At 41.5% G+C, this 19711-nt stretch overlaps 1 protein-coding gene across 1 annotated transcript in view; it reads right to left on the reverse strand.

Moving 5' to 3' along the window:
* The window catches only part of LOC149444799 (parathyroid hormone/parathyroid hormone-related peptide receptor-like), a 64751-nt gene that overhangs the window by 33286 nt on the left and 11754 nt on the right, over positions 1 to 19711 (reverse strand). Inside the window, exons 7-8 of the mRNA XM_089654495.1 lie at positions 14997 to 15057; positions 2448 to 2514 (exon numbers count right to left, since the gene is read on the reverse strand). Coding sequence (XP_089510621.1) covers positions 2448 to 2514; positions 14997 to 15057 — 128 coding nt within the window. The remainder of the gene's footprint in view (positions 1 to 2447; positions 2515 to 14996; positions 15058 to 19711) is intronic.

Here is a 19711-nt window from a genome sequence, read left to right on the forward strand (position 1 = left end):
AATTCATGGTACCTTGCACACGCTGAAGCTTCCCTGTACCTGCAGAAGCAAAACAGCCCCAAAGCATGATTGACCCTCCACCATGCTTCACAGTAGGCAAGGTGTTCTTTTCATCATAGGCCTTGTTCTTCCTCCTCCAAACATAGCGTTGATCCATGGGCCCAAACAGTTCTAATTTTGTTTCATCAGTCCACAGAACACTATCCCACAACTTTTGTGGTTTGTCCACATGGCTTTTGGCATACTGCAGTCGACTCTTCTTATTCTTTGGAGACAGCAAGGGGGTACGCCTGGGAGTTCTGGCACGGAGGCCTTCATTACGCAGTGTGCGTCTTATTGTCTGGGCTGAAACTTCTGTACCCACATCTGACAAATCTTTTCTCAGTTCCTCAGCAGTCACACGGGGACTTCTCTCCACTCTACGCTTCAGGTAGCGCACAGCAGTCGAAGTCAGCATCTTCTTTCTGCCACGACCAGGTAGCGTTTCAACAGTGCCCTTTGCCTTGAATTTGCGAATGATGCTTCCTAAGGTGTCTCTTGGTATGTTTAACATCTTTGCAATCTTCTTATAGCCATTGCCCTTCCTGTGAAGAGAAATCACCTCTTCTCTTGTCTTCCTGGACCATTCTCTTGCCTTCACCATGTTTGTAACCACACCAGTAAATGTCTAGAAGGAGCTGAGTATCACAGTCATTTTAAAGCTGCCTAATTGGTGCTTATTATGCTTGATTGCTGCTCGGTGACATCCACAGGTGTTTTCAATACCTGATGGAAAGCACCTGTATGAACCTCTGTTCTTCAGAGTGGTAGTCTTTAAGGGGTTGAATAATTGTGGCAATGAAGAAACCACATAAGAACCATTTACTACTGTATTACATAAACAATTGATGTCATTTTAGTTGCATTTGGGTAGTTACAACGTCCTTGTAGGATTTGATTCTGAATACAATTCCAAATGTACACTATAGTCCCTAAACCCCTTTACAGCATTGGGGGTTGAATAATTTTGGTCACAACTGTACATGTAGTATAATTAGTATATAATCGATGCTTGTGTAGTGAATTGCAGCCAGGTACATAAGGGGTTAAAATGTTTGCCAGAATTAGAAGTATACCTAAACAGTGGAGTGAGGTAGAATGGCACCATCTGTGATGAAACGCGTAGGGTGCAGCTTCTTACATCACTTCCACTGTTTCATTTCCAGCCTTTGGAACATAGGAAGTGTTCCACAGGAATTAGAGCTTCCTTACTGTGTACAGCACTGTGTTTCTGCAAGTATGTAAGCGCAATGTAATGTGTTTTTATATGATTTAATTAAAGTGGAATTACACTATTGCCTGCTACCTTCCTGGTCTCCTCCCAAACACTACCTGGGCGCTATAAACTGGAGAGGAGAACGAGTGGTGGCCAATCAACCCTGATTCTGGGGTTTGCCATTCTGGTGTGTTCAGAAACGTACAGGAGATTGGAAGTGCAGAAGGACTCACTTATTAAGTTAAGGGGTCATATCTATCTGGTGAGTGAGACTCACACCCAAGAAAGAGTGTTCGCCTGAAAGGAGGGGAGTCACGGTTTGTATTTTATTTGAACTGTATTGGGACTTTTTTGCACATATGTTTGAAATATCTGGCGGGCACTTTACTTTACATGTATTTTTTGCACAAATTGGATTTTTATTGAAAGGGGGAAAGGATTTATAGTCATAGGTTCCCTGAGACCTGAAAACTATTTCAAAGGTTTCTCCTGGTTAAAAAGGTTAAAAAAGATTGATCTTATCTATAAGATTTAAATACTAACCCCCAGTTCACATCTCCATGGCTGTGCGGGCCGCGTTTTGAACGGGCACAAGAGACTATTCATTTGAATGGACTCCCATGCCCGTGACACGCAGGGAAAAAGTCCCTGCACTTCTTTGGAAAACTCAGCCCACAGGGGAACCTCGGTTCCCAGTACGGTTGCGTTTTCCAGTGCGGGCGGCGTGCCATTAGAACTAATGGCACCAGCCCGCGGGTCCACAATTCTCTGTGCGGGTGCTGCGGCTGCACAGATTTTCGTGCGAATCCGTAGCATCACCACCAGCACAGATGTGAACCTAGGCTAAAGCTATAGAGTGCAAAATCAGGCTCACTTTTGCATAGAAACCAATCAGCTTCCAGGTTTTATTGTCAAAGCCTAATTGAACAAACTGAGGTTAGAAGCTGATTGGCTACTATGCACAGCTGCACCAAATTTAGTAAATCTCTCCCAGTGACATCAGGACATTACTGCAGAAAATAAAGAGTAGAAGCACTCCCTATCTCAAGATGCATTCACAAGAAAAAAAGCAGCTGGTCATTCCCCATATTTTTAGAAAAACAAGAAATAAACCGGAATTGTTTGTTAATTTGACTTGCATAGAATGCATACTTTTTTCCCCTGTTATCACTGCGAATATGTTTTTCCTTACCAAAGTTGCAGCTAGAATTGGTGTCTGGTAAATCCACTTCATGTGGCCAGCACTCAGGTCCCAGCACCTTGAGAAAGGTGGAGATCAGACAGTAATTAATAATTAAAGGATACCTAAATTCAAGAACAAAAATATATTGCAGCTTACCAGTCCTTAGATGTGGTGGCTGCATTTGTTTTTAGTTTTTCCAGCCAAGTACATTTTCTGAAAGGCCAGAAAATACCTTTTGATCTTACATCAAACTAAATTAGTGTGCACTGGACTGAAATCTCAAACAATGCCATCTCCTTGGGACTACAAAAACATCCTCCTTATGTAATGGAGATCAGAAGAGATGTTTGTAGTCTTCATCAGGGGAGTAGCCAAGGGAAACAATGCAGCTCCACCATACATAGAGAGAGTATGTTTTATTACTATATGACAGGCAGTATGCTACTGGCAGGATCACCATGTGAATTAAAGGAACAGAAAAGCCAGCAAAAATAAACTAATATGCCATCACAGCTAAGGTCCGTTACTCTGCAATGAGCAACATTCCTTTTAGTATGTCCCGTCTAATGGTTCTGACTCCAGGTAACATCTTGCTTCCTATTATACTCTATGGGCATTCCCTTTTGTCATTCATCTTCATTCCATAGAAAACCATCATAATCCAAAATAATTTCAAACCTACAATCTGCTACTCTGTTTGAGGAACACCTGTGGGAAAAGAGACATTTCTGTGTCCATTAGATTTGCCTGAAAATTAGTTTATATTGTGCTTCCCGTTATATTCTATGGGCATTCCCTGCTGTCATTCACCTTTGTCATTCCATAGAAAACAATAATAATCCTGCTAAATCTCAATTTTAAACATCACCACTGAATTTGGATAGTGTGTCTGCTAAGGATTTATTTGTTATGTCTAATGGTTCTGAAGTCAATTCACCTCTTGCTTCCCAATATAATCTATGGGCATTCCATTCTGTCATTCACCTTTGTCATTCCACAGAAAACATCTATAATCCAAGGTATTCTCAATTTTACAATCTGCTACTCTATTTGGGTAACATCTATGGGAAAGGTAATTTACTATGTGACACAGATTTGTCTGCAAATAAATTAATATTTTGTTTCCCATTATATTCTATGGGTATTCCCTTTTGTCATTCACACTTGTCATTCCATAGAAAGCAATAATAATCCCACTTAATCTCAGTTTTAAACATTGCCTCCAAATTTAAAGAGTATGTCTGCTAACGCTTTTTTCTTTACACGTAATAGTTTTTACTCCAAATCACATCTTGTTTCCCATTTTACTCTATAGGCATTCCCTTCTGTCATTCACCTTTGTCATTCCATGGAAAACAATAATATTCCCACTTCATCTCAATTTTAACTGCTTCCCTCCGCCCTATAGCAGAACTACTGCTACAGGTTGACAGGGCTGTGCAAAATCACGTATATATACATGATTTTGCATTTCCGGGTAGAAGGCGTGCGCGTGCGCCATTGGCAGTTACAGCTGTCAATCATCGGGTCCTGGCCAGAGATTCTCCGCCAGCACCCGGCGATTGCTGAGGAACAGTGACAGGGGAGAGGTCTGTGTGCAAACAACACAGATCTCTCCCCTGTCAGCAGAAACAGCAGAGCAATACAAAGCAGCTTGTCTACATAGTAAACCACACACAACACATAATGTAAAACACAACACAGCACACAGTTAACCCTTTGATCTCCCCACATGTTAACCCCTTCCTGCTCAGCGTAATTAGTACAGTGTTAGTGCTTTTTATTAGCACTGATCATTGTCCCGCTATAAGTCGCTTATCGCTGCCATTACTAGTATAAAAAATTTTTTTTAAAAATTCCACTGTATATATACCACCATTTGTAGACACTATAACTTTCACATAAACCAATAAATTTACACGTATTGGGATTTTTTGAGCAAAGACATGTAGCAAAATACATTTTGTCCTAAATTTTGACAATGATTTTTTAAACTTTTTTTACTGGACATGTTTAATAGAAAAAAGTCAAAAACATAGTTTTTTTTCAAAGTTTTTGATCTTTTTTTGTGTATACTGCAAAAAATAAAAAACGTGCGGGTGATCACATACCACCAAAAGAAAGCTCTATTTGTAGGAAAAAGAACATAAATTTCATTTGGGTGAAGCGTTGCATGACCGTACAATTGTGAGTTAAAATAACGCAGTGCCGTATCGCAAAAAATGGCCTGGTCAGGAAAGGAAGTAAATTCTCAGGAGGGCAAGTGGTTATACATCACCACTGAACTTGGAGAGTATGCCTGCTAAGGATTTATTTGGTATGTTGAAGCTGGTTCTGAGTCCAGGTCACTTCTTGCCTCCAATTATACTCCATGGGTATTCCTTTGTGTTATTCATCTGACATTCCATAAAAACAGCTATACTCCCAAATAATTTCAATTTACAATCTGCTACTGTACTTGGGGAACACCCGTGGAAAAGGTTAAATTGCTGTGTTTCTCAGATTTGCCTGCAAATAAATTCATATTTTTCTTCCCATTATATTTTATGGGCATTTCCTATTGGCACTGTCCAAATTCAGTGGTGATATTAAAAATTTAGATTAAGCAGCATTATTATTGTTTTCTATGAACGAAAAAGGTGACTGACAGAAGAGAATACTCATAGAATATAATGGGAACCAAAATATGAATTTATTTGAAGGCAAATCTGATAGCAAAACATAGCATTTTAACTTTTACCACAGGTGTTCCCCAAGTACAATAGCAGAATTTAAGATTGAAATTATGTGGGATTATAGCTGTTTTCAATGGAATGACAAAGGTGACAGAATGGAATGCCCATAGAGTACAATGGAAAGCAAGATGTGATTTGACATTAGAACCATTAGACACATCAAATAAATCCTTAGCTGACATACTCTCCAACTTCCTTGGTGATGTCAAAAATTGAGATTAAGCAGGATTATCATTGTTTTCTATGGAATAAAGAAGGGGAACGGAAGGGAATGCTCATAGAATATAATAGAAAGCAAAATATAAATGAATTTGCAGGCAAATCTAATGGACATATCAATTTAACTTTTCCCACTGGTGTTCCTCAAGTTGAGTAGCAGATTTTAAAATTTTAATTATTTGGGACTATAGCTGTTTTCTATGGATTTACAAAGGTGAACAACAAAAGGGAATGCCCATAGAGTATAATGGGAAGCAAGATGTTACTTGAAGTCAGAACCATTAGATGTATTAAATAAATCCTTTGCAGACATACTCCCCAAATTCAGTGGTGATGTTTAAAATATAGAATAAGTGTTACTAGTATTGTATTCTATGGAATGTCAAAGGTGAATGACAGCAGGGAATGCCCATAGAAGCAGAATATGATTTTATTTGTAGGTAAATCTGAGAAACATAGCAATTTAACCTTTACCACAGGTGTTCCCCAAGTAGAGAAAAAGATTGTAAAAATGAAATTATTTGGGATTATAACTGTTTTCTATGGAAAGGCAGATGAATGACACAAAGGAATGCCCAAAGAGTATAATGGGAAGCAAGATAGGACCTGTAGGAAAAACTAGTGATGGGCTGAACTCCCCCCATCTTAGTGTGTGGTAAGATACCACACATCTTCTAAAAACATTCTTTATTGTTTCAGCTGTCAGTGGGGTTCCCGCTGACAGCTGAATGTAAAAAGAATTGCCGATATTGCCCAGCAATTAATTTTTTTTTTTTTTTAAACAAATAGGGTCCCCCCTTCCATCCATACCAAGTCCTTCTGGTCTGGTATATATTTCTAGTGGAACCCCCATGCCAAAATAAAAAAAAAAAAGCGTGGTCCGTGCCAGACCCTTATATGAGTATGTAGCCCGGCAGGTCAGGAAGGGGGGGCTCAAGCGAGTGCCCCCCACTCCTGAACCATTCCAGGCCACATGCCCTCAACATAGGGGGTGCCTTGGGGCAGGGGGGCTCCCCCCCAAAGCACCTTGTCCCCATGTTGATGGGGAACATCAACATTTATTTGGTATGTTGAAGGGTTCTGACTCCAAATCACATCTTGCTTCCTATTATACTCTATGGGCATTCCCTTTTGTCACTGCCTAGAAAACAGCTATAATCCCAAATAATTTCAATCTTACAATCTGCTACTCTACTTGGGGAACATCTGTGGGAAAGGTTAAATTGCTATGTTTCTCAGATTTTCCTGCAAATAAATTCATATTTTGCTTCCCATTATATTCTATGGACATTCCCTTCTGTCATTCACCTTTGCCATTCCATAGAAAACATTGATAATCCTGTTCAATCTAAATTTTAAACATCACCACTGAATTTGGAGAGTATGTTGGCTACGGATTTGTGTGATATGTCTAATCATTCTGACTTCAAGTCACATCTTGCTTCTTATGATACTCTATAGGCATTTCATTCTGTCAATCACCTTTGTCATTGCATAGAACACAGCTATAATCCCAAATAATTTCAATCTTACAGTCTGCTACTCTACTTGAGGAACACCTGTGGGAAAGGGTAATTGCTGTGTCCATTAGATTTGCCTGAAAATTAGTTTAGATTTTATTTCCCATTATATTCTATGGGCATTCCCTTCTGTCAATCACCTTTATCTTTCCACATAAAACAATGGCAATTCTGCTTAATCTCAGTTTTAACCATTACCACTGAATTTGGAGAGTATGTCTCCTAAGGATTTATTTGATATGTCTAATGGTTCTGACTCCAGGTCACATCTTGCTTCCAGTGATCACCTTTTTCATTCAATAGAAAACAGCTATAATCCCAAATATATGTTGAAGGGTTCTGACTCCAAATCACATCTTGCTTCCTATTATACTCTATGGGCATGCCCTTTTGTCACTGCCTAGAAAACAGCTATAATTCCAAATAATTTCAAGTTTACAATCTGCTACTCTACTTGAGGAACACCTGTGGGAAAGGTTAAATTGCTGTATTTCTCAGATTTGCAAGCAAATTAGTTCATATTTTGTTGTTCTTTATTCTCCATGGGCATTTCCTTCTATTCCACTACTGTCTATGGGTATTCCATTTCGACACATGAAAGTATTATGGCCCATTCATAATGCGCCGGATAGCTGCCATACTAAACTTCAGTGGTTTAGTGTGCAGCACCTGTCTATTCTGGCTGCAGTGAGCCTGCAGTAAGGGGTGGTGTAATGCATATTTCAGCACATCACACAGCTGCCTTTTTTCAGGGCTCGGGCACACCATCTGCAGAGACCTGCAGTTTTCTGAACAGACAACCGCATGTCTCTAAAAGACACACAGGAAACCATGGTTTCCTATGTGTCTCGCTCACACCAAAATGGAGGTGTGATGTCTGGTGCAGTGCTGTGTGGGATTATGCAGCACGGGGTCAATTCACTAAAGGTTACCACATGAGATAACACTGTCACGTGACTCATTTGCATAAATCATCGCATGCGGGAATAAAATGTCCAATTCATACAAAAAAAAATTTCTGCAATATTTAACGCAGAATTGAAAAAAAAATATGCAGTAAACTGTTAAATCTAATTCACAAACAAAACAAACTAAAAAAAAAGATGCAATATTTATCACCAGGGTTTTGCTGGTGATATCATGTGCAGTATTTTTTCAGATGCAGTGAGGGGGTCCCCCTCAAATCCTAGGGGTCTGGTATGGATATAAAGGAGAACCAGATCCATACCAGACCCAAAATCCCTTAGGATTGTGAGGGGACCCACACACCATTTTTTTTTGTTTTTATTTTGGTGTGGTGTTCCCCCAAAATCCATACCAGACCTAAGGGCCATTTTGTTTTTTAATTTTGGTGTGGGGTTTGCCTTAAAATCCATACCTGACCCAGGGGGCCTGGTATGGATGGGGGGAGCCCCACACTGTTTTTTTCATCATTTGTAATTGCTGGCATGTTTTGTTTTCATTCTCCCGATGACTGCTGATGAGTATCCGTTATTATGGCTTCCTTAACAACCAGCTACTCTGCGATAAATTACCACATAAAAATATGCGGTCATTGCCGCAATACAGATATTTTACAGCAATAGTTATTTACCGCAAAATTCTTAGTGAATTGCACATTTGCAAAAGATTTACCGGATGCGTTATTTTACTGCATTATTTCAGTCATTATTTAACTCTTAGTGAATTGACCCCCATGTCTGCAATTCCCTCACATCTCCATACTGGATCGCAGGCAAAAGGACAGCACCGCTCTGCATGCCTCCTATGTGACAGAAAGCGGGAGGGAATGCAGAGAGACCTTCTGTGAGCTTACAGTCCACCTTCGCCTTCTGTGGATTCCTGCTTGGATGCTGCCGCTCGGGTACGTTTCTGGAAGGACTCTAGCGGAGAACAGAGTGGAGGTATGCTGTGAGGGGGACACATATGCTGGCCACAGATGCAGCTAACCCACTGGCGATATGTGAAAGGCAGAACAGAGCATTGGTATGTGATCAGGGGGACATGGATAATGGACAGAGATGGTGGGGACATGGATGGTGAACAGAGATGGCGGGAACATGGATGGGGGACAGAGATGGCGGGGAAATGGATGGTGGACAGAGATGGTGGGGACATGGATGGTGGACAGAGATGGCAGGGACAAGGATGGTGGACAGAGAAAGTGAACACATGGATGGTGGACAGAGATGGCAGGGACATGGATGGAGGACAGAGATGGCGGGGACATGGATGGCGGACACATGGGTGGCGAACAGAGATGGCGGAAACATGGTGTCAGGAATCCGCGGTAGCCTCTAGCACTCCACGGACCGGAATCCCCCAAGGCGCGGAATCTAAGCTCCGACCTGCTTGTTCACCAGGGCCCCTGATGGTGGGGATGGACTTGGAGCAGGCCGAGACCAGGTCGCGGCCCCTGGGTTTACGCAGCTGTGGTAGAGGCACCGTAAAAGGTGTATAGCGGGTAAGAGTCTGATGTGAGGAGGTAACTAGAGCAGCGTCGGGCAGGCCGGGTCGGTAACAGTGGTGGTGGTGTAGTACAGAATCAGCAGGCAGAGGGATAAACGGGTCACAAGCCAGGTTCGTCAACAGGAGGTCAGAACGTGCGGGGTTAAGCAGGAGAATGGTCAGGCAAAGCCAGGGATCAGAACAGGAGACGGACAGCAAATCAGGGTCAGGCAGGGTCGGCAACAAACAATCTACTCTCAAGAACACAGATAAGACCATACTGCAATTGAGCATTGCAAGAACCGGGTTTAAATAGCCCACCAGACTCCTGACAGGTGCTCCTGGGTCCTAGTGCTTGCCCGGCGCAGTCATTGGTGACAGGCGCGCCTGGGTCCTAGTACCCGCCTGCCTGTATGTTTTGTCAGGATTCTACGCATGTGCAGATTTGATCGCTGGGGTGATCTTCTCATTCCCTGACACATGGGTGGTGGACAGAAATGTTGGGACATGGATGGTGGACATAGTTTTCATAATGTATTGCACACAAAAGGAAATCTATTTGCATGAGCCATGAGCGCACATAAAAATTAGTTATCACACTCAAATGGTCTCAGGACCAGCTCTCAGACCGGAATGGTGTCATCACATTTGTGGAAGTACGTTCACATGCACCCAAAGAGCAAGAAATATCAGTTCCTTGAACAAAAGTAAACACAGCAGCTGGAGGCAGGTGACACTTACCAAACTCAAAAATGCAGGAACACCAAACTGGTTTTAATTGGGTGTATTTATTTGTGCCAACAAGCACTTCTGCCTCACTTCTTGCAATCATGGCTGAAGAGGAGCTTCTGCTGGATCTGGCTATGTTTGCAAGAGCCTTCTGCAAAGCAGGGAGGAGGCATGCCAGTCACAGCTTTTTTGCACCAAGTATATACTTACAAAACATGCAGTACTCTAGGGAAGATGCAATTAAACATCTCTATGAGCCCACATACTAGTATCAACTAACCTACCAGCATGTCTCTGGAGTGTGTGTTAGAAACCCACACAGGCACATGAAGAACATGCAAACTCCAGGCATGTGGTGCCATGCTTGGGATTTGAACCAGTGACCCTAGTATTGGTAGGCAGATATGCTAACTACTAAGCTACTATGTTGCCCTTAATGTTATGATGAATATATAGTAGTGCCATGATTCAAGAATTAAGATATATAATTATAAGCAGATATTATTAAATAAATGTGAATATGACATTAAAAATTATATGTCATATAATCAGAAATAGAACTGTCATGGATTTGAAGGGGAACCCCATGGCCAAAAAATAAAATAAAAGTGTGGCTTCCCTCCAAAATCACTAACATACCCTTATCTGAGCATACAGTCCTGCAGGCCAGGAAAGAGGGGTAGAAGAGCAAATCCCCCCCCCCCCCCAAAGACATATATTGTAGATCACATCAGGCCCTGCTTTCTAGGAGCTTATAATCTAAAGTCCCTAACTCACATTCATATACTATGGACAATTTAGACCGGCGCCAAAACAACTACCAGCATGTCTTTAAAGTGTGGGAGGAAACCCACACAGGCAGAACATGCAAACTCTATGCATTTAGTGCCATGGTTGGGATTTGAACCAGCAACCCTAGTGCTGCTATGCAGAAGTGCTAACCACTAAGTCATGATGTTAACCATACTGTACAGTATATAGTAATACCATTATTCAAGAATAAAGATAAATAATTATAAGTAGATATAAGAAAATTCGAATTAGACATTGAAAATTATTTGGCATATAACAGAGTATTACTGTAATTTTTAGATATATGTTTAACATTAGAAAATAGCATGCATTACTCTGTAACATTCATTCAAAAATGCATTTGTTTGCAGAACATGTAAAAAACACTACAAAAGAAGAGAGTTAATAATCAAATTAGCATCAAAAGAAGCAAAACAACATATCACAACTGCCAACTGATTCTTTTTACACACACACACAAAGAAATGGGATCTTGCCTTAGTCCTATGCTCCTACACCCTCTAGGGACCAAATTTAGCATTGTCTACTATGTAAACGTGACTATGCCAATTCAACATTTACTAAAGCAATTTTCCTAAATGCTTTTCTGTTCACCACGGCAAGGTCTTAATTGTTTCAGTTAGGTGAAGTTTGGTATCTAACATCTATTGCTTCAGTTTATTCTTAGTAAACCAACCCCATACAGTTTACAGTAGTATAGATGCAGTTACAAACTTATAAACGCTGCCATCTACTGGTTGAATTATATATCTCTACTGAATACCAATGTAATTGTAACATACAATACATGAACATTGTATTAGAACAACTACTCCTTATATTAGTCCTATTTCAGATCTTACTTCTCTAAATCTGTTTCTTGTAAGCCTTTTTGTCAAAGCATCTGATCCACTTTTATTTCTCATGGGTTGGAAGTCTTTGCATCTCATCCCATGAATCTGGCTCTGGTTTTAATGCTACGCAAGCAACATAGGACAGGCATTTGGCTGGGATGCCTTTATTGCTTCTAGTGTATTTCCTGATTGAAGCCTCTTGTGGCCTGGTATCTTCTTAAACAGTGTTTGGATTGTCTGCGTAAATTTCTATGTGTTACTCCGTTGTTTATCTTCAAGTGATACTGATGTGGAATTTCCTTTAGTTTGAAGTGTTTGTGTTAGTTCATGAAATTTTGAATACGCTGAAGGTTCATTGACAATTATACTTCTACTTTTTGTTTTACTCTGGTCAAAGTGAATAAAGACATGTGACTCACAGCTCCTTAATCAACACACTATGGCTGCAAAGATAAGGTCCAGTTTTTGGACTGATTACATGTTCATTATCTGAAGAAAAATTAGTTTCTTCCCTCACACATTTGGCCTTTTGTAGTTTAGTTTGTTTTTGCATTCTAGCTTTCCAGATTCTGCAATTTTCTTTTAAATGACCTTGTTTCTTGCACACAAAGCAGTTACGTGTTTTTTGTTGCAGGTTACTGTTTGTAATCCTATTTTTCGCCTTTAAAGCAAACTCTGCCACAGAGGCACCGTCATTATTAATGCTTTCTGTTTTACGCTTATTCTCACCAATAAGCTTGCCCTTATCATATTCCAATGTCAGTTCATCATCTGGACTTGCATCAAGTGCTGTGACAAGCGTTTCATAACTTTCTGGTAAACCACTAAGTAATAGTGTTGCAACATGAAAATCTTTTATTTCTTCTCCTGTACCTCTCAGGCGTTCAACCATTTCCAGGGTGGGCCTTATGTAATCCTACATATCCTTGCCTTTCATCATCTTGGTTTGGCATAATTTTCTAATCAAACCGTTTATTGCTGATTTCACCGATTTAACCGATTAGCTCTTTTTTGCACCTTTTGTAACCCTTCCCACACTTCTTTACAAGTTTCACACTTATATACATGTATGATTTAATCATATTTTATGCTAAGAGAGATTGTGCTCTGAACTTTCTGATCTTTCTATGTCCACTCATCTGAAGACTGTTCTGGCATGACTTCATTTATACTTTACATTTCCACATACCTTCCCTTATTAGCAGCATTTTCATTTTGAATTCCCAAGACTGGTAGTTCTGGTTTGTCAGGCTTGCAAAAGAAAGCTTTGTTACAGCTATGTTACTGGCCATTTTCTTTTAATCTGTTGCAGTCTTCTTTCTGTTGCTGTATCTTGCACCTATTTGCTGTAGCAGGCTATGACTGGGAAATTGGGCTCATAACCTGTTATAAATTCTGTATATAGCCCTACAGAACAAACAGTGTACAGTCCACAATTGTTCATCTGCTTCTCTGCAACCAGGAAACTTATTTCAGTGAAAAGACATAGAGTTTACAGTACCATAGATGCAGCTACAAACATATGAACACTGCCATATACTAGTTGATGAATATATCTCTACTGTATACTGATGTAGTTGTTGCATAAAATACATGAGCATTGTATACCAACAAATTATTTTGCTGTGTTTCTGTGGCACCTAGTGATAAGTTGCAAGGTCAAAGGAATACCCAAGTCCTCTAACTGAAGTTGGCAACATTTTTGGAGTCTGTCATTGTTGGAGGTCCCCAAGCTTCTAATATTCAGCCACTTGCGGAAGAATGTAAGAAAACCAAAACGTGATTGTGATCACCCCTCCTTGTAGTGGAACAAGTCTGAATCAGAAAAAAGCTGTTCCCCTCTGATACAACATCATCTTCTCCTATTCTACAGTATTCTACTGTTATAAATTACAGAGATGCAGAGGGTGAGCCCTGATGCATTGTTTGTGAGGGCATTAAGCACTGGGCTGTATATTGGTTGCTCCCTCATAACATGAAGGTGAAAGTGATATCTGTATGTATTTAGTGATTTCAGCAGATCCTCATGTTAAAACAACATTCTGCAGTTCCATCATACTGTAGTCCTTTCCTAAAGTAGTATTAAACTGAAAACCAAAAATGCAATATATGCATTTTTTTTCTTTTTTAGGCTTTTTTCCCCCTCTGTTTTTACCTGGTGATCTGGCCAGCAACACATCTCCTGTATTAGAGCACCCCCCTCTGGATGAAGGAGCACTGGAGGCACAGCAGACAGCAGTATTGTCAGTCTGGGGGAGGGGAGTGTTAGAGTACTATCAGATTAAGATACACCAACAAATTCAAGCTGAACTCCACCTAACACTGTAGGAGCAGTTACAGTTTTTCCTTTTGGGATAAAGATTTTACGTGTAGCGCACCCCCCGCAAAGTCCTATTTTCCCGTTACAGCACACAGCCAGACACACCGCATTTTCTGCATTTTTCCAATGGCTCCAAAGAACAGGGTAGGGGTTTCTTTTAGGTTGCTATTTGGGAATGATGAACTTGGATAGAGTCAGAGCATGGGATACCCAGGAAGTGCAAACTTGGACAACTTGAGGACTGCTTTACTTAAAGCTGCACTGCACTGCACAACTGCTGGGGGAAGTAACAGAGCAGCAGCCTGTGAAACACTGAGCAGCCGTAAGTAATCAATCTCTTGCTCTGTTGATTACGGGAAAGCCAAACTTTCCTAGCAGCCTTCTCTAACTAGCAGGGTGCTACATACATAAATAAAACTGATCATTGTAAGCAACCCTGTCAGTGTTAAATGGTTTGTCTAACCCCTGTAAATCAATGCATCTTGCAAGAGAGCTTGCTCTTTTGAAAAACAGCAGACTTGCTAACTGGACAAAAAAAAGAAGATAGAAAGCCTAAAAAAGAAAATGAATACAGCCATCATATCTAAGCTGCAATACAATACTGTAAATGTTTGCTTTTGGGTTTAATACCACTTTACAGTGCACTTGCCTCGTTTTGAAAAGGCTAGTTTCCTGGCTATTGTTCTGACCCACTGGCATTAATATTTTGAATCACCATCCTGAAACAAGTACTCAGATCAACTGACTCAGACAAAAGTCAGCATTCCATCTTTACATACAGTACCTATTCCAGGGCAGTGGCTTGAAATATTAAATCCAGCAAATCAGCATGAGCACTGCGCAGTTATCATTTCAAGAAGAGATTAATAGTGACAGTCTCCAAGTTTTACTCATAACTGCACTCCTTTAAAGGGAAAAGGGACAACACAAATGGTACATACTGTGTATCTGCTAGAGACACCCGTACACTTGCCCACACAGAGACAAATACCGCAGGGAGTCCTGAAAAAGATAGACAAATAACTAGCATTTTAATAGTAATGGCAATTGCTATATATCACTCAGTAAAGGTAAACGTGTCCCATTGGGGAAATTTCTCTTCATTTTGTGTGCTGGAGTCACAACAGCCTTTAATCTTTATAGACAGTTGTGTTCAGAACTGGTGTTGTTATCAGAAGATTTCATTTTTTCTTTTTTTCTGCTGACTGTAAAATATTCTTTTTTTTACCATTATCACCAGAATTAAAGAGAGGGTCAATCTTCCAAACAGTGACACATACATCAATTAACACCTATGTGGGTAAGAGGTTCTAACCCTTCCCACTTAATGCAAAAAGAGAAACAAAGTCAGGTTTAGCTACAGTTGCAAGAAAAAATATGTGAACCCCTTGGGATTACGTGGAGTTTTGCATGAATGGGGCATAAAATGGCACACCAGACATCCCAAGAGTATTGCTACACTGAAACAGTTTTGTGAAGAGGAGTGGTCCAAAATTACTCCAGATCATTGTGCAGGTCTGATCTGCAACTACAGGAAACGTTTGGTTGAGGTTATTGCTGCCAAAGGAGGGTCAATCAGTTATTAAATCCAAAGGCTCACATACTTTTTCCTCCCTGCACTGTGAATGTTTACATGTTATGTGCAATTAAACCATGGCAACATCTAATGTTTGTGTAGTATTATGTTCAGCAGACTGTGTTCTTCTATTGTTGTGACTTAGATGATGTTCAGAACACATTTTATGCCCAATTCATGCAAAACTCCACGTAATCCCAAGGGGTTCACATACTTTTTCTTGCAACTGTATATACAGTAGGGGGACATACCCATGGACATATTCCAGGCATCTGCATAGCACCGGTCCTCTATGGATTTGCTATAGGTGTACATTGTGCAGCAAGCTTCTGCAGGGGAACCAGAAAGCTTGGCCCTTAATTAATTAATACCTGACATGTTTCAATCATGTCATGGAAATTTTGTATTGTTGGTCGAACTTTAAATGTGTCATATATGAGTGTTATTCATATGTCTCTCGTGTGGCTTAATTAAAGCTCTGAAGGCTGCAATTGGGCCATGCGCATGTACAATGTATGTATTACAGTACTCAGCTTGGTAATGGATGAGATGGCAGATCTGCGCTTATAGACCGGCGTGTATACCACCACGGCATTCCATGCGAATGCTGCTGTCAGTAGACCGTGGGCCTGTATCCACATATCAGCAGCATGGTACCACGTGGGCTTCATAACGCAATGCGCAAGCGGTGTGAACTCCACGTGTAGGCTTATGCATATCTTACAACCCATTACTAACTTGAAACTGTATCTGGGATGGATGTGTTTTAATAAAGATCGTATCGGGCCCATCCAGGTACAGACTGATATTTTTAGGGAGTGCTTGTGCAGAGAATTTACATACCAATAGAAGCTAGTAGGACAGGAAATATGACCTCAGATGGCTCATAGGGGGGAAGGGGAGGAAGTCTGCTGACCTCAGAAGGTTCATGGGGGAGGACCAGTGATAGATAATAGCAAAGGCTATGCTCCAATTGGAATGTACATCCTCTGTATAAGCAATCCCCATTGTATTGTTCGGTGGGAGGGATTGACTTTATTCATGTGGGGGGCATGTGTGTATTCTTAATAAAACAGAGAGCTGAGCCTAAAATCAGCCCTTATGTGAGTTGCAACCAGCCTTAGAGTGTCGTGTGATCATTCCAGGGTAACGGAGCTCCATCACCCACAAATTCAACAGAACCAAAGTATTTGGATGGGCAGGAATCGTGTAGTTTGGCTGCAGTCGTGGTAAGCGAGATTCGCACAGCTTTATGGGGGATTTCTGCGCATCCAACTGCGAGTACTCACGGTAAGGAGAAATTCGGTAAAGCGAATTTCCAAGACAGTTTGGCGAGCCTGGTGGATACTAACGCGTATTCTTGCGTAGCTAACCTAGAACGAGGGGGGAATGGCCATCATGAACTAGCAAAAAGTATGCCGGCACATTTCAGGTCTCTCTGCCATTAAGAGGATCGCTTTTTGCGTGTTCGTGTGGCTGATTTCGCTCTCTGTTAGCTAACAAGAAATACCGCTTAACAAGGACCTCGTTTTTTGTCCTAAACTCTTGATTTTGTGGGTGAAAGACGAGGGTTTGTCTCTGCGGAGAGCAGCAGAGGGGTGGGTTTTGGTTGGCTGGATTTGGTCAAGTTTAAAAATCTTCCAACCAAAAATTAAACGGGTATATGTTTTAGTGGGTAAAAGTTGTTGCATAGTGTTAGGTAAGTATTTGTGGGCTGTAGGTACTGTGGTGATTGCTCTACCCCCCTCCACGTGAGGTAATTATTACAGTGCTGAAAGGCTTAGGTTAATTGTTAACTGTTGTAAGATCTCTGTGTGTATGTGATCTGTACAATGTTTTGTGGTATTACTGCTCCCAGCAAGCATGCAGCAGGGGGTCCTTTCTGTTACATGTGCATGTTAGTGTGATATGTTGGTGTTTTATGTCCGTTCTGTGATTGTGCCCAAATTGTGTTGTATGTGTGCTTCATATTGTTGTGTAATTGTCCAGTGTATGTTCTGTCCAAACGTCTGTTTTATGTAAGAGGCAATTTTGAGGCTAGAGGCTGCCGTGTGCTTCCCTGTGGGGGGCCATTCTAGCGTTACCATGTGCTTCCCTGTGGGGGGTCATTCTAGTATCTGCCATGTGCTCCTCTGTGGGGGGTCATTTTCTTGACTAAACCACATGGACTCCTTTTGTTTGGTGGCCATTTCGTTGGCTACCAAATGTGCAGTAATCTCTATGCAATGTGCATGAAGTTTCCTATATGCATTTGACCCATATTGTGTTTTTAATCCAAATTTTTTACAGTTTCATTTGTTTGCTTTTAGCTTTAAATTTGCGTATTGCCAGCCAATTTAAAGTGTATTAAGCGAATTTTCCCTTCACGTGTTCCACATTTAATGAGCGCGGTGTAGTCTGGGTTTTTGCACATAGATTTCTTGTATAGTGATTATGTTTTTCTTGTGTTTTTCCTGTTAAAAGTAGTTCCTTATTGTAAAGCGGGTTTGTTTTAAGCTGCTGTGTCGCGTGTTTCACGTCCAGCAGACTTTTTGTGTAAACGGTTCTAGGTGGTTGCAGTAAAGATTGCGTGTATAATGTGGATCGTTTAGCGGTGCTGATAGGAGTGATTTTTGAGTCAGCAACAAGGTTACTTTTGGCGCAGTTTTTCGGTTTACCTCTGTGTAATTGTTTTACTGTGAAACGTCCCGTGTTTTTCATAAGGATCCACTTTGTCCTTTTTAACAGTTTTTCAGGTTGAAAAGAGTTTTTTTTTCTGTGTGTATTAGGAAAGTTTTTTTCTTTACACAAATTTCCTAAAGGTCAGTTAGCAGGTTTCTGCCCAACCAGTGACCCCTAAGTAACATCCAAGAACCCCTCTTTTTGTTTTGACTTGTGTTAGCTACTGTGTGCAGGGAGAGAAAAGCCACTTTCATCATTGTGCGGTGTGGCCTGCCAAACACAGTGGGTGATGAGAACCACATAAATTACGCTGTGTGAGTGGGCGGTCCAGGGAAATCCTGGTTACCACAAACACTTCGGGTGGTCAGGATCACACAAATTGCGCTGTGGGAGTGGGAGGTGTGCTCTCAGTCTGACCGCCACTTGATGCGCTTCGGGTGATCGATAAGAATCACATAAATTACGCTGTGCTGGGAAAGTGGTGGAATCAGGCCTCTCGGTAGGATCCCACCGAGTGCTCCAGGGGGTAAACAGGTACCCGGACGCGGGATATATACCAGTGACTAGTCACGATGGGCAGTAGTCAGTCCATGAAGAGAGAGGGGGAACCAGCCCTCTTCAGGGTAAGGACAGCTGCACAACTGATGAAGGTGAGTTTGGGGGGGAAGTCTACAGAACCCCTCAAAAGGTGGAATAAATGGTCGAAGGGTACCAGATGGGAAATTCCCCGGGAAGGTACATTTGACGCATGGAGGTGGGAAAAATTCATCTCTGAATTTGGACCACGGATGCAGGCGTCAGAACTAGAGATCGCACAGCTATGGCTTCACAGGTCAATCCGATTAGGGAAGCAAGGCATACATAAACTGGTGTCTGTCCGGAAGAACCAGGTGATGTATACCTGGCCTCCAGAGGGAATAAAACAGGAGGATCCGGTGTCAGAGGTGGAGGAAGCTCTTTCAGGGCTGACTCTACTAAGGCAGGCAGGATCAGGGTCTGCTGGGGTCCCCCAACAACCAACAGTGGCTGAGATAAGTATAACTGCACCTGTCTCTTCTGTTAGTGACGTCACTCTTGACATACCTTCTGTGTCTTCTGTCTCTATGCCTCAGCCTCTGCCTCTACCTCTCCCTTCTCCCTGCTTCACCCCAGCTCCTTCTGTTTCCAACTATGAAGCCTACTCAACAACCGATTTGCAGACTATCTGTGAATCAAGGGGAATAGACACCCGGTTAAAAAACAGGGCGGATTGCATCAAAGCGCTACGAACCACTGATCAGACCCCTGCCCCCCAGCTATACCCTGATCTGAGGGACCTCAAACCTGAAGGTGCAGTAAGCGAGGTGGTTAATCTAAGCCCACCGATGATGCTGGGTCAGCCCTTGCACTCTTCCCGGACCGAGGCCTATCCAGTCAGGG

This window comes from Staurois parvus, unplaced genomic scaffold (assembly GCF_062004578.1).
Source record: "Staurois parvus isolate SC_StPar_1 unplaced genomic scaffold, SC_StPar_1.0 ptg000770l, whole genome shotgun sequence".
Classification (NCBI taxonomy): domain Eukaryota; kingdom Metazoa; phylum Chordata; class Amphibia; order Anura; family Ranidae; genus Staurois; species Staurois parvus.